This window comes from Oryza glaberrima, chromosome 10, assembly GCF_000147395.1.
Source record: "Oryza glaberrima chromosome 10, OglaRS2, whole genome shotgun sequence".
Taxonomy (NCBI): Eukaryota; Viridiplantae; Streptophyta; class Magnoliopsida; order Poales; family Poaceae; genus Oryza; species Oryza glaberrima.
Genome location: NC_068335.1, coordinates 16,843,689 through 16,859,744, shown reverse-complemented (window position 1 = coordinate 16,859,744; position 16,056 = coordinate 16,843,689). Strand labels below are relative to the sequence as shown.

Genomic DNA, 16,056 nt, shown 5'->3' with positions numbered 1-16,056 from the left:
AATGTTATATAGTTAGATGTGGAATGGTGGTTGAGGGTACGATGCGAAGAAATTTGAATTGGAAGTGGTTGATGAGATAAGTACTACTTGCAAGTGACAACTATTTTAAGACAAATTTTAAATGCCAAAGAGACAAGTAATGTGAGACGGAGGAAATACTAATTGCCACTCTTACCGGTGGCAACTCTCCATATGCCACTTTTATGGTTGTTCTTACATATTTACCATTAGAGAGAGACTATGCACTCATATTTTATCACTTTTGCTGAGTTGGAGAGCCACCCCAACATGCCAGCGTGGATTGGCCTGGTGAAATGATCATTTTGCCCCTTCATTCTTTAATGTTTAACAGATAAAACAACAGATTTAATACAAGATTAGCAACGGATCGAATAATTCATCATATATCCTCTCCTCCCGTGAATTGGCAGGTGGAGTATGTATATACATACATACCTTCCCCTTTTTTTCCTTTTTCTTCTTTTTTCCATTTATATATATTATGGATATATTTTTTAAATAATCATAATTTTACAAGCAAAGAATCTACCATCATATAACTTAAGCCGGTGTACTATTTACTTTGTACTATTATTTTCAAATAATGCACTATTTTAAAATAAATTTTACACAATTATATCGTGTATAGTACCTATCAAATAAACTATATATATATTAAGTAATTTATACGTGCACTTAAACTGATGGCTCCATTATATAAATCATCGGATCTACTTTTTATTACACTGGTCTATTATTCTCAAGTAATGCACTGTTTCAAAATAAGGTCTACACCATTATATTATGTACCCATTAAATTAACAATTTAAAATCTATATTAACTAATTTACACTTACACTAGAACTGATGGACCTATTATTATAATCATCGGATCTATTGTTTGCTAATAAATAAAGCGTCCAAAATTCTCTTTTTGCCCGCTGCACAATGCACGTCTGCACCTTTGCCTTTCGCATGTGTGACAAAGTATAGTGTCTGAGACATCTAAGATGATCACAATCGCTATAGCGCTACCGCTTTGCCACATATCAAATCATATATGGAGATGATTAATTTTGTTAATAACATGAAAAGAAAATTAAAGGTGTGATGCAGCGAGAGAATAATTAAGCACGATAGGTTGTGTTTTTCTCAGCAATAATTAGCTCTGTTTAAGTTGAAACCAAGAGTTGATTACACAACAATTATAATGTATTTGTATTATGTCGTATTTGGATTTTGTACTATTTGTTAGTACAGGTGAAAGGAATCATTATGTTATAAATGTGAGCGCAATATTGACGAATATGAATAGAACTCTTACTACGGCAAGAGTGATAAAGGGAGTTTAAGGCCCTCTCTTTTTTTTCCCGATTTCATATTTTGGATTTTTTTGCACGCTTTCTAAGTTTCTAAAAGTGTCTTCTTTAAACAACATTCTAACTTTTTAGAAGTCAATTCATTCGTTTATACCCTTAAATAGCTATCACGTAAATTATATAATTCATCAATTTCAGCTATCCTAAACCTTAAGTACTACTCCTTCCGTTTCACAATGTAAGTCATTCCACATTCATATTGATGTTAGTGAATCTAGACATATATATCTATCTAGATTCATTAACATCACTATGAATATGGGAAATGCTAAAATAACTTACATTGTGAAACGGAGGAAGTACATGTTTTTTTTTCATACGAGCCATGGTGATCAGTAAATTGGTGATCAACAGATCATCAAAGTCGTAAGATGATTATATAAGAGTTGCTCTGAACAATTGTAAGTAGGTGTCAAAATTAATTACTATTAATTAGACATCTAATGGCTTGCTAGCCACAAAATTAATTTCTCTCTACATGTATATAAACATGGACGAAGCTGGAACAAATATTACCATATGTCCCATACATATATATTGCGTAATTAATATTCTAATTAGTTATTTAAAATTTTATAAAATGCTCTCAAGCTGCCACGTGGTGCTATAATAAATTAAGGCAAATACTATAAATTCTAAGAAAAAAAATAAAAGTATCTATTATTTGATCTTAAATCGGTAGATCCAAAATTATAAACCGTTAGATTAAATTGATCTTAAAACAAACTAAATACTACGAGGTCCCACCTCGACATAGGTACGCACCTATGTGCGCGGGTACGTACGCCTCCCCTCCCTTTTTTCATTTTCTCTTTCTTCTTTTTTTCCTATGCATATGCTTCCCTCCATTTATTACTATATCATGCGCCTTCATGAGACGATTTAGTCAAAAGAATTTTGAGTATCTTGCACTCGCATTTTTAATTTTGCGACCATACTATACGGTATGTATATACATGGACTGTATGATAATTAACTAGCAATAGTTTCTTATTTACTCGAGAAAAAAAACATGATTCAAAAGTCGGAAGTACTTAATCCATCTCCTACTCAAAAGTTTGTGAATTGTTTTCTAAGATACCTTAAGAAAAATAGAACCCTTAAATTATTATAAAATAACATTATCCAAACTTTAGTTTGCCCTGAATCTATGAGACAATATTTCTGAACAAACAATAATTTTACCTTTCAATAATATAAGTGTCTGCGTTCCTAGTTTCTCTAAATTCCAGTGACACCCAGCTAATATCGTGAATAGTAATGTTATTTTTCTAATTTGGTATATTTGTAGTGGCATGGATCCAATTAACCCTAAGTTCAAAGCCACTATAAAGGCCATACGTTCAGACCGGAAGAAGAGTTGAGACAAGATGAAGCTGACGAAATATTCAATAATACATCCTCCACCTCGTAATCTTACTGATCGTTCCATGTTTTACTGTGCTTCAGGTTGGAGACTAGTTCTGTGGTTTCACCAATGCCAGCACCAGGGTCAGTCCGGCCTCCTCCGGGTCTCTCGGAGGGAAAGCCTGCCATTTGAATCAGGGAAACATATGCAGATAATTAATAACTTATTTTCTCACACATATAGAAAATAACCTTTTTTTTCTCACACATACAGACAATAGCTATTTTTTTTTTCACAGGTGGTGTAGTACTACTTACCAGCTTATTCAGAAAAATAATCTGAGAAACATATAGTGTGAATGATCGCATTGAGCAAAGCTTGAGTGAACGTATACGCCAGTAGGATTTAGGAACTGTAAAGGGCACAAATCCTATGTACAATAAAATTGAACCTTTTTACCGAGACAAATATGCCAAGACGTATGTCGTTCATAGCTAACAAGGTCAATTTTGGTACCACGGAAAAACAAAGAGCTAGTTCTGCATCATTAATTAACCAATGTATCAATCACACAAGGAAAACATGGGAATAAAAGAGTAGAACCTACAAGTCAGAAAAAACCGACGTCGACGGTAAACAGCAAGGGGTCCCAAGAAGAGAAGCGGCTGGTTGGCCAACGCCGATTTTTGAATGGGTAGCTTGTGCTCCTGCCAGATGACGACGTTAGTTGAAGTATATTAATCAAAGGGATGATATATATTTACAGATAGAACATCGAGGCAACTCTGTTCTGTTTTTCTCTAGACTTGCTACAAATTTATAAATGAATTACAATATTTAACTACATAAGGACATAAGTGAATTTCTGGATATGAATAATTGGCAGCAAATTTATTAGGAAAAGTAATAACTGAATCAGTTTGTCTAATGACATGGAGACATAGTACAGAAACTCAGGTAAAAACACCAAGTAGAGTGTGGTCCTAGGTGGCACTGCTACAATACCGATTATCCCGTGCGGGCTAACTGATTTTTGCGTGCGGGAGGGTGGCTCGCACGCACCCAGTCGTCTGGGAAGATCGTGATTTTCACGTGCGGGTGGACGCACCCGCACATGAAAATCCGATTTTCGCGTGCGGGAGCTTAAGCTACCCGCACCGAAAAACAAAAAAAATGAAAAAAAAAGAAAAAAGAAACCCTAACCCTAATCCGCCGCCGTCGCCCTCGCGGTCGCCGGCTATGGATCCGCCGCCCGCTCCCGTCGCCGGCGCAAATGAACTTATCTCACAAGAACACATCAACAAGAACACATCTCACATCAACAAATAAACTCACATCACAAGATCGCATCTCACAAATCACACACAAAGAATCACAAATAACAAAGAGAATACAAAGAGAGAAGGAGGAGGAGAGATAGATCCGCGGGTTGCCGACGCCGTCGCCCCACCTCCACGCTGGTCGCCGACGCATGCCACCGCTCCGCCGGATTTGCAAGGGAGGGGAGGAGCCGCGCGCCACCGAATCCGCCGCCCCCCTCCCATGGGCCTGCAAGGGGAAGGAGGGGAGGGGGCGGACGCCACCGGATCCGCTGCCCCCATGCCTCCCCTCCGCCGGATCTGCACGGGGAGGGAGGGGATGGGCTGCGCGCCGCTAGATCCGCCGCTCCCTCCGCCGGATCTGCAAGGAGAAGGAGGGGAGGGGGTGGGCACCGCCGGATCAACCACCCCCTCCGCCGGATTTGCAAGGGGAAGGAGGGGAGGGGGCACGTGCCGCCGCCACCGTTGCCTGCTCTCCTCCCACCACCGCCGCTGTCACCTGCCGCCGCCTCCTCTCGCCACCCCCTTCGCCTGCAGCCGCCGTGCTGTCGCTGTGGAGGGGAGGGAGAGGGAGGGAGGGGCCGTGCTGTCTCTGTGGGAGAGAGAGGAGATGAGAGGAGAGTGGGAGGAGAGGAGAGGAGTAGAGTGGGAGAGAGGAAGGTGGGAGGAGAGGAGCGGGCGGAGGGAGGTGGTTTGCGGGCGCGGTTAAATGCGGTGGGCCCGTGCGGGTGTGCGGTTGGCTTAAACCGCCCGCATGAGATAATGTGTTTTCCTGTGCGGGCGACAGCCCAACGCCTGTCCCCTATTTTTTCATGCGGTTCCATTTACGGACCATATGGAAACAAAAGGGGGTGGCGTCCAGGAAAATCTATCATATTGTAGTGTGGTCACACTTAATTGATTCCTCCATAGTATATAAATGGATATAAGTTTCTAAATTACAATCAAGGTAGGACGTTGGTAATCTGAATAGTAATTTCAGTAATTGATGTACGTGCAGCACAACAGTGCAGCGTATGCGCATCAGATCTAGGCGCAGGCATCAGGGCTGCCGCCAGCACCAGTGGGCATAGGCGTTAGGGGAGGAGACGAAGGCAGCGGAGCATATTTGGAAGCCAGCCATCCTGGATATAATGTTTTTTTCCTTCACTTTGACATACCTTTGCCTCACTCAATGCAGCAGCTTGGAGTCCTGTTTGTTCAGCTGTGAGGAAGGAATCAACAAGGAAATACTGCAGTATTAAACAAACCGAGAGATAAAAAAAAAAATCTTAGTATGTACTTCCTCCGTTTCACAATGTAAGTTATTTTAGTATTTCCTATATTTATAGTGATGTTAATGAATCTAGATAGATATATATGTCTAGATTCATTAATATAAATATGAATGTAGTAAATGCTAAAATGACTTACATCGTGAAACGGAGGGAGTACTAAGCAATATCAGAAAAATTTTTCCTAGATTCAACCAATCTGCTAGAGTAGCAATTTCAGAAATATGGTTGCCCAAGACTATAAAAATCTGATACAACATATGCCAAATTCTGAAAATAGGTTGAGAAACACATATTTGCCAAACATGAATTAATTAAAAGAAACTGAGGACTTCACTTCACATGGACATCCCTAAATATCACACAAACCGATTTCATATTTTTTTCAGTCAGGCATGCTCAGAAATCAGGGTGATGATTAAGCTACAAGGAGTCCATGGCAATACCGATCTCAATCAACCAAGCGAACATGTATTAACCTTGAAAACGAAATGAGGAAGCAAACAGTGTGGAGACCCTAATTACCCTCTCGACATGAAAATAAAACTATTTAACTCTGACCCATATTTCTTCTAAACTATAATTGGCATGACGTATTGCTACACCAAACAATTATCCATTTGTGTAATCCACTAAAAGAAAAATCTATTCAGATGCGAGGAAGGAATAAAAAGAAACACTAATACAGGAAATATATTATTTGAAAAAGCAATTTTATCCATTTGAAGGCTTTGATGGCAATCCATTTGAAAACAAGCAAATTTATCCATTTGTGATTGATCTACATATATAGGTTGTAGTTACTTTTGGTTTCTGTACGCACTGGAAGAGAGGACCCTAGTCCGGTGGACTAGATCCGGAAGATCGATCGATGTAGTCGAGGGTGGGCAGCCACATGCGGGCGTACACGTCTTGGGCCTTGTTCGGTTAGACAGGGATTCAATTCGGAACGGGAATGACAAATATAGTAAGAAATTTATAATAGGCACAACAAGAGATCGGGATTTATTTCGGGTCAGGAACCAATTTACTCATATTAGGTAAAAAAAATATCCGGATTAGATTCACACCTCTTGACTAGTGGATTGATTCCCGGTCTCTTATTGTCCCTATCATGAGTAAATTGGTTCCCGGTCCAGAATAAATCCCGGTCTCTCGTTATATCTATCATAAATTTCTTATTTTACTATACTTGTCATTCTCGGCCGGATTGAATCCTTGTGTAATGGAACAAGGCCTTGGGCGGGCGGCGGATGCCCTGCAGGTGGCAGCGACCTGGCGACGGGAGTTCAGGGCGGCAGGTTTCAGGTTTTCAGCGGCGACCTAGCGATGCGGTGGCCAGCGGGATCCTAGCGGGAGTGAGAATTGCGATTTTTTTTTTGGAAAGAGTCGCGAGATTGCGGAGCGGCGTGGCCGTGTGGGCGAGATTGTAGAGAGAGAGGGGGGGAGGGGGAGGGGGCCGATCCTGAGCGTTTGATTTCAGTGAGTTAATTTGGAAGAATGAGTGATGAGTGAAACCATTTGTTTAACTATAGGTAGAAAAGAAAGAGGAAGAAACAGTAGATATACCTTCGAAAGCTGGTATGTGATCTAGCATATATCGAATTGTAAAAAAAAAGTATATACCTTCAACGGGAGATCTAGTATATACAGGATAAAAAAAAAAGGTAGTAGAAACCATACAAATTTGCAATACATACCATCCACATGAATGACCAGTACATAATTTTTTTAATATACATGATACAAATATATTTTTTTCATCAATATTTATTTTTATATGGCTTTTTTTACAACCAATTTCTCTGTATTTTTCAAATAGTTCTTTTATTACAACTACTAAGTAAATATTAGAAGGACAAATATGTCTTTTTACTATGAAGGTAACACTCAACACATGGTAGTGCCATAAAAGGTATGAAAATTTGAGATAATGACACATAAGGAAAGAGTCAATTTCAAATGGCATATAAAAAAACTGGTAAATTTTTAGTGGTACATAAGAAATTCTCTCTATTTTCTCCGGCCATATACGCCAAAAACCAATTCAAGAGCCATGTGTGGCTGTGTTGTCTACTCCTCACAAGTCACAAATGAACTTGGCTCATGCATATTTGCATACTGGTACAGTAAAGTACACCACAACACTGTGGCTCATGCGTACTACTTAGCGAATCACACATCGACACCTCGAGTACTCTTTCAATTCTACCGCACTAGCCTAGCATTACTTCTCTCTGCATAGGGCGTACCTTTCAACTTTACTGCATTTTACTGCTCCAGTAAAAACACCATGTTCACCCCACCCAACCCAACCCAACCACAGTACTACTAGTACTTAGTTCTCATACGGCGTATGGAAGTAGCGTTTCCTTCCGGGGATGGGAGCAGCTTGAGTGTCTCCTCCTTCCTGTTGCACTGGTAAATTGCTTCCTTTTCTTCCTTGCTTTTCTTTGCCTTCATCTACGTATATCTTCATACATTGCCTTTGATCTATCTCTCCCTCTCTCCTAGGAGAGAATCCGGCCTCCTCTTTATTTCTTATTTGTTGCTTATTATTATCTCTAGGGTTGTTATTTCTTATGCAATTTTAGCGTGCCTTTCTGCTTACAGCTTTTAGAGGTATGTTTTCTCAACATATTCTTAGTTCTTTTCGTGGAGACAAGACCTCAAATAGTCTTGCGTGCGGACAGACATTTTGAATATTCTGAGAATATGCCTAGCTACATCCTCTAATGATGATTAGATCGATTTCACTACTTTTGTACTTAACCTGCTTGATTAAACTGCCCATTTGCTAAAATGTACACTCCTACTTATTTCTCTGCTTAGTTGATTAACCCACAATAAATTAAACTATCCTAACGACAAAAGGTACTTCCACCATTTATAAATGTATGGTGTTACTTTGATTTATATATAGCATATATAATAGTCATGACAAACGTCGATTTTTTTTAGGACTTCAAGTATTCTTTAGGAGCTCATTTTCTTGCACAAATTATTATGTTTTTGTACCATTTTCATATGATCGGCATTTAGGATCCCTAAATTTTTTGTAAAAGATCATGTCTTAGAACGCCCAGGGAAAGCTTATTGTGGCAAAAAGTACTTGTTACAACCATTTTAAATACACAATGATAAAATTTATTGTTCAAAAGTATCATATTAATTTACACCCTTCAACAAAATAGCATATTTTGGAAAAGAAAATGTCACTTTTGTAACTATAGGGAGTAGTAATTATATTAGAAGTGAGAGGTTGATCACATGCATGGAGTCAAGAGATAGAAAATGATGTTTTCAGTCTTCCAGTTTAATTAATCTATCCCAGATAGAGTTTGACAATGGTAGGTTGACGAATTTAACTAAATAACCATTTTTTTCTTCCATTTTACAAAAAAACCATCAAAAAATTTATTTCTTTACAAAAATATATATACACACGTTGCTCTCAGAGGGCAACCCCACTGTGTCGCTCTTCCATCAGATGACACCAGGCCTTGTCGTCCTTATGGGGGTGGACAACAATGGGCATACTTATGCCAATAATTAAACCCATGTTGTTCAACTTCAGTGTCAAAGTAGGTGTCGTCCGTAAAAGGGCGGTGTATTTTTGGAAAGAGGTCTCAGTGGTATATTCTTGTAAAATTTAGGAATAAAAACTATTTTTTAAAGGATTTTTTTAAAGATGCACCAAATTAATCTGAACCACACCATAATAATATTGCTCTTACCTCATACTCCTAGTTTTTCTCTTTTTTTTTAAAAAAAAAGAAAACCTCATACTCCTGGTTAGTAACATGCCATTTATTTGAATTTGAAGTCTATTGATATCTTTTAAGAGGAAAAGTCGATCGATATTGATGCCAGTTGTTGCATCTTACAATTAGGAATGGAACAATGTTGTCTTTTATTGATAAAAATGGTAAAAATGAACAATTTTCAAAAAAAAACTTTTCACTATCAAGATAAAAATGGTATTCAAAGCTTTGAATTATATTTGATTTATGTTTACGTAATGGTAAAAATACAATCCTTTTTATCCACACAAAAACTTAATTTTCCAAAATTTTATATTAGTAAGGGTACTATATAATTTTCAAGTTTTAAATAAAACATTTGAAATCCAAACTTCCTTTCATTGACATGTAAAGCCAAATATTTATGATGCATGTGACCTATTTTGGTAGGCAAGCTACATGCATTATTAGTTCAGGAAGGTAATTATATAAAAAAATACATTGCATGATGTATCAATTCAGGGGGATTATATATGCTTTTATTAATTACATAAAGCATCAATAATCACTGTTTATGATTTAACCAAAGAGCTTTTTCTTAGGAAAATAGTTATATGGAGACCTAAAACAGCTTTTTAAAGGAAAATTCGTAGGAATCATGTCCTAGCTAGGTTTGTTTTTCTTATCAGTAAATTACTGCACGTGTGTCTTAAGTGGCGTCGATCTGGTGCATAATTTCCTGCTGTATGAAGTTATCCACTATAGAAATCAAGCATTATTACCAGAGGTTGGATTTTATTATAGCTACAGGAATAGATTTTTGTGAGCAGTTACTTTATTCTTTGATTTGTTTTAGCAAGTTTTATATAATATATACTTTGATGATGATTACTTTCAAGGGCATACAATCAATTTACATAGAGGGCATAATAGCTAGTACATAATAATCTTGGGTTTAACTCCTTTTTGGATTGGTTAGTTATTATTGTTTCATAACCGATGAGAGGCTTATTGTCTACTAGCTCCTTTATCTGCGAATTAAAGATCTTGGATGGAATTAATGCATAAGTGTACGATCATGATAGAAAATACAGTACATTCATAATTGTAGCCTCGTAAAACCAAATTGATCTAAAATGATTCTTGATACTCTAAACCCTACAGTAAGTACATGCTATATATTCATGCGCGCAACACTCTTAACTAGTAGGGCAGCATTAATACATTACTATGTACTCCCTCCGGTTTCATTTTAATTGATGTTTTGGATAATGACACGGTCTACAAAATATATCTTTGACTTTATTTTTCTATTATTATATACAATAAATAAATACAGGTTTACTTTTATTATAGTGCTTTAAAAGACAAATCTATATATGTTGTTCTTGTTTCTTTAAACCAAATATTTTTAAAGTTATTAATAGTCAAAGTTATAAAAGATTGACCTCAACCTTGTCCAAAGCGTCAATTATTATAGAACCGAAGGGATTACATGTATTGGATGATCATGGCACAAACATTAATCTTAAGATTTTGAATTTCATGAAGCTCTTTTTGCGGGGTCATGAACATTAAACTGCATGAAACATATATAAATCGTACAGATCGATAGCTAGGAGTTCGCATGTAATATTTGCAATTGTTTTTCTTTTCAGGAAAATGAAAAAAAAACTTGCAAATATTTGCATTTGTTATGAGTGGATTATTAATTGGTCGTGTGCATGATACAATAAAATTAACAGGCATGTCTGGACGCCGCGGAAGGAGGGTCCCAGCAGGAAGAGAGCTTGCTGACCATCTCATTGAGAGAATTAATGATTTGCGCTTAGAAAATCCTTACCCAGGGAAGGTGGTTGGCAGAATCAGCCAATATTCGGTACAGTCGCGTTGCTCATCACTTATTTTTATTTATGGCCTGTTTAGTTCACGAAATTTTTTTTTATATTACATCAGATGTTTGATCGGATGTCAGAAGGGTTTTTCGGACACGAATGAAAAAACTAATTTCATAACTCGCCTGGAAACCGCGAGACGAATCTTTTGAGTCTAATTAAGCGTCATTAGCACATGTGGGTTACTGTAGCATTTATGGCTAATCATGGACTAATTAGGCTCAAAAGATTCGTCTCGTGATTTATCTCCTAACTGTGCAATTAGTTTTTTCATTTATCTATATTTAATGCTTCATGCATGTGTCCAAAGATTCGATGTAATGTTTTTAGGAAAAAAATTTGGGAACTAAACGGGGCCTTAGAGTAAATTGTATTGGTGGTACACAAACTTATTAGGTAGGTGTAATTAATTAGTAAAACTTGTAAAATGTTCGTTTTAGTACACGAATTTGTCTAGTTCGTGCGAACAAGAACCAAAATAACTTGGCAATGTTATTTTTTGAAGTTGATGTTGATTAGTATGTGACGTGCATACTTGTAGTGAATATGCATAAGACATGCAATATTTATAAATTTAGTCTCTACTTTATCCTTCATAATTGAAATGATGAATTTCATATGTTTCTAACCCTTATATTAGTGCTTGATTTCTTTGATCTTTTTCTACTATCACTAAATCCTATTATATATTTTATTAAATATGTGTATGTCTATATGTTTACATAGTATCTTAGTCAGCCCTTAAACCAATAAGATTTTAGTCATGTAGTGTTCTTTTTTGACTTCCCCGCACGCACCACACAAGTTTGTGCACCAAAACGAATATTTTACAAGTTTGTGCACTGGATTGCACCCACCTAATAAGTTGGTGTATCGACGATGCAATTTAATCTTTTATTTATTTATATTCAGTTGCCAACCGATTTCATTAATATTTTGGGAGTTGCTCATCGATCGATCGATCTTTTGCTGGGAATATTATAATCCATGTTTCAATGAAATTAATACTGAATTTTTTTTTATGTTCTTGTTTTTAGGAAATTCTCGGGGGTTATATACGCTCGTATGCGTTCCAGTACGAGGATGACGCCTCTTATTTTCAAGGTAGTATTTTTTTCGAGTCACCCGCGGATGATAAAGGTATCGCGACAGTTGAAGCTACGTTCATCATCTTAGACGAAGAACATGAAGAGGGCGAAGCTGGCAGAATTGTAGGACAGAATGTTTATGATAGTACTGCAGGGTTTTATGGTTACAGAGATTCTATCGCGAACATTTATTTGACAGCTTATTGTAGCAAGATTGACAGGTGGGTCATAGCCTATGAGAGATTTGACTCGTATTTCGATGACGTGATACCGGGGTGCCCACCGTTCTATGAAAACGAATCAGGATCTAGAGTTTCACAGTTCTGGATCGATACAATCAGGTGATTGCATGCGTTGTTATATATACTCATTTCTGAAACCCTTATTACTTCTTCTCAGATGTACTTCTAATTTGCAGGACATATTAACCATACGCGTCATTAATTAATTTAACTTAATTTGCAGGCAAATCATAGAAAGCTTGTCATGTATACATGGAGAAGGTGTGGTGCATGGCAGAATGTATTCTTCAAAAAGCTATGTTGTGGATTCTAACATGACTCTGAAGTTAGTTAACATTGGAAGATACTCAAGAAGTGGTGTAAGCACATCTCATGGTGATATCACTGGCTTCTTCGACTATTTATGCAGCCAAAGTTCTCTTGGTGTTTCTTCCTCTCAAGAATGGGTTGGATTTGAGTACTTATACCGTTCTGAGGAGGCTATGAATAATAGGTAATATATATTACGTACTTTGTTAATGGGTAACATGCATGCATCTTAAGTAGTGAAACTTGTTGTTAAGCTTTTTTTTGGATGTGTGCTCGCAGGTCTTCATGGGAAAACGCTCTTTTGGACCATCCCATTTTGCTTCGTCCACCGGCAAAACTCGTATGCTACATGGATATTCACGGTTGGACTAGTCGATTGAATATGCGAATGAGGCTGAACTTTGCTAACGCACTTTACTGTAAAATGCCCTCTTATCTGGAGCTAATTCAAAGAGGAGAACGTGAGGGCCTTTGGGACTTCATTGACAAGGACTGCAACCTATGTGTGGATATGGCTGGCCGCATTTTTATGGACAAAATTTATATCGACATTATATATTTTGTAAGACACTTCGCTGATCATGGCCGTGATTATGGGGTATGTATGTATGTATATATGCGACTCTCCCTATATATATATATATATATATATATATATATATATATATATATATATATATATATATATATGTTAATTTGTGCAATTAATATGTGTGACAGTCTGACTAACGCTAGTTATATCTACCATTTTTAGGAGGACTGGAATGCGGAATGCATCCATGATAAGATATGGACGCTCTTCCCTGGTTACATGAGCATGGCGTACTCCGTTCGAGAAGTGAATTATCGAGATAGCAACCAAGCAAACGCTGCGTGGAATAGACTCTTCTCGAGTTCCAATCTTCAGAGACTCAATCGGCGAGCTCTTCCATATTAATTAACAATATTAATCGTGCCTGGAAATTAAAGGTGGGATGATTTCATGTTATTATATATGATCCGATCCTTTGAGCACACGGACGGAACTGATCTATATATTGATGTTAATGTACGTCTTAGAAGATCTCTGCTATTCTCTTATGTTGTGCTACTTGATGTTGTAGTGATCGCAGACTATATATAATCTGCAACCTATATTTGTTGTCGCACTATTTATCACCTACCTAGCTTGGTATCGAACTTCCATCTAGGAAAATGCTGATGTGGATTTATCACTTGTCCTCCTGAACTCCAAATTAATTACTACTCTTGCATGACATCAGCTGTGACTGTGAGTTTGACTAGTACTTGCCGCATTTTGCCCTGTATAGGCCTTTTGGGCGAAATCCTTATCGGTGCAGGAGCTCCATCAGGCCAATCCCACTATGGCTGTGTTTAGTTCACACTGAAGTTAAGCTTGAAAGTTTAATTGAAATTGAGACGATATGATAAAAAAGTTGTGTGTGTATGAAAAGTTTGATATGATGAAAGTTTGGAAAAAAAAACATTAGAACTAAACAGGGCCTATGGCTAGGTGTTTATACAGATCTGGTCCCAAAATGTTTGCTTGCAAAATGGCATAAACCTGAGTGCAGTCAATTTGTGAGCACAACTGAAATGCGTATACAAACTATCTGTGTTTGGTTACTTCGGTAGTGCGAGTTGGAAACTAATCCCACGTGAACGCATAACGGAGTGACTGATCATTAGCGTATTATTAGCGTATAATTAATTAAGTATTAGTTTTTAAAAAGTATATTAACATGGATTTTTAAAGCAATTTCGCTATAGATTTTTTTAATAAAAACGTATCGCTTAATAATTTGAAAAGCATACATACGAAAAACGAGGAATAGGAGTTGGAAACATCATAAAACGAACTCAACCTCCCGGAGATAGCCAATAGCAGTCCCAAAACTCAAACTCTGGGAATTAAGGGGGTGTTTAAATCCCACCCCAAAACATTACACCCTGTTACATCGAATGTTTAGACACATGCATGGAGTATTAAATATAGGCAGAAAAAACTAATTACACAGATTGCATGTAAATTGCGAGACATATTTTTTTAAGCCTACTTAGTCCATGATTTGACAATGTGGTGCTACCATAAATATTTGCTAATGACGGATTAATTAGGTTTAATAAATTCATATTGCAGTTTACAGGCGAAATCTGTAATTTATTTTGCTATTAGTCTATGTTTAATACTTCAAATGTATGCCGGCATATCCGATGTGACACGCCAAAACTTTATGGCAAATTTTGCTACAGGACCCTCGTTATATGTGGTTTTAGCCTTAGGACACTGCCCAAACACACTTTTGGGAAAAAACACTCCATAAACATGGTAATTTGCCAGTAGACACCACGCAGATTAAAATAATATTTTCTGGTTGAAGAAGAGAGAGAAATCACGTGAAATGTCAAAAATGCCCATGGGCCCACATGTCAGCTCTCTTATCTCTCTTCTCTCTATCCCCTCCTTCCAGCGTTCAAGCCGTGCGCCACGACGACCAAGTCATGCGCCGCCGCCTCCTCCATCGACGCCGCGACGACCAAGCCGAGGCGGCGGCGCGGGCAGCCGTGGAAAGGATTAGGCGCGGCGTCGCGAGGCAGCACGCGCAGGTGGTTACCCTCACCGTGTCCCGGTTCCGCGGTGCGCCGAGGGAGGAGGCGGTGGCGGCGGCGGCGGCGTGCCGATTATTTGCCCTCTCTTCTCTCTCTATCCCCTCCTTTCAGCGTTCCGACGGCGACGGTGGCGGGAGGACGAGGGCGGAGTGGCCACGGCGACGCGCGGGCGAGGGTCGGAGCGGCCACAGCGCCACGCATCTGTAGAGGCGTAGCGCGGCGACGCAATCGTCGTTAGGGTGGTGGTGGTGGCCGGCGAGCTGGATGTGGTAGCCGAGGTAGGCAAGGGTCCTCCCGCGGATCCGGGCCCTCCCGTGGCTGCCCCGCGCCTTCCACGCCGCCTCACCGTTGAGCAGCAGCTCCTGCACCCGCCGCGCCGCCTGATTGGGCGTCATGGCGTCATGTAGGTGCTCCGGCCGGATGCCCGTGGTGTCCTAGTGGTAGTGCGTGACGGGGATGTGCGGCTTGACGAATCTATCGAACACCATGCGCTCCTGCTCATCCACCACGCACACGCGGGCACACATGTCCAGGGACCTGTCGCTGCCGGCGCCCACCATCTTGCATCCCAGGGCGAGGACGCCGTCGAGCGGTGGCGTGGCCGTGGGGCAGGAGTGGGTGTGGAGCGCGGTGTGAACGCTGACCACCGGCGCGTGTTGCCTCTTCACGCCGCACCGCCACCTCGGCTTGTTCGTCGCAGCGTCGATGGAGGAGGCGGCGGTGCACGGCTTGGAACGCTGGAAGGAGGGGATAGAGAGAGAAAGAGATAAGAGAGGTGACATATGGGCCCATGGGCATTTTTGACATTTCACGCGATTTCTCTCTCCTCTTCAACCGGAAATTATTATT

General features: G+C 39.1%; 1 protein-coding gene across 2 annotated transcripts; it reads left to right on the top strand.

Moving 5' to 3' along the window:
• The first annotated feature begins 7,657 nt into the window (after positions 1-7,657).
• Positions 7,658-13,940, top strand: LOC127786186 (uncharacterized). 2 transcript variants are annotated; one of them, XM_052313520.1, is made up of 7 exons: positions 7,666-7,741; positions 7,889-7,942; positions 10,809-10,942; positions 11,996-12,387; positions 12,512-12,781; positions 12,877-13,195; positions 13,352-13,940. In XM_052313520.1, the coding sequence occupies exons 3-7, from the start codon at positions 10,811-10,813 to the stop codon at positions 13,532-13,534; spliced, it is 1,296 nt and encodes a 431-aa protein (XP_052169480.1). In that variant the 5' UTR covers positions 7,666-7,741; positions 7,889-7,942; positions 10,809-10,810; the 3' UTR covers positions 13,535-13,940. The 2 variants fall into 2 exon arrangements, with proteins under 2 accessions (XP_052169481.1, XP_052169480.1); XM_052313521.1 differs by lacking the exon at positions 7,889-7,942 and having other exon boundaries at positions 7,658-7,741.
• The last annotated feature ends 2,116 nt before the right edge of the window (positions 13,941-16,056 follow it).

Excerpts from the sequence above, each read along its gene's own strand:
- LOC127786186 (XM_052313521.1), top strand. The coding sequence starts at position 10,811 with ATGTCTGGACGCCGCGGAAGGAGGGTCCCAGCAGGAAGAGAGCTTGCT. Across the intron at positions 10,943-11,995 it reads GCAGAATCAGCCAATATTCG|GAAATTCTCGGGGGTTATAT; the intron begins GTACAGTCGCGT and ends TCTTGTTTTTAG. Across the intron at positions 13,196-13,351 it reads ATCATGGCCGTGATTATGGG|GAGGACTGGAATGCGGAATG; the intron begins GTATGTATGTAT and ends TACCATTTTTAG.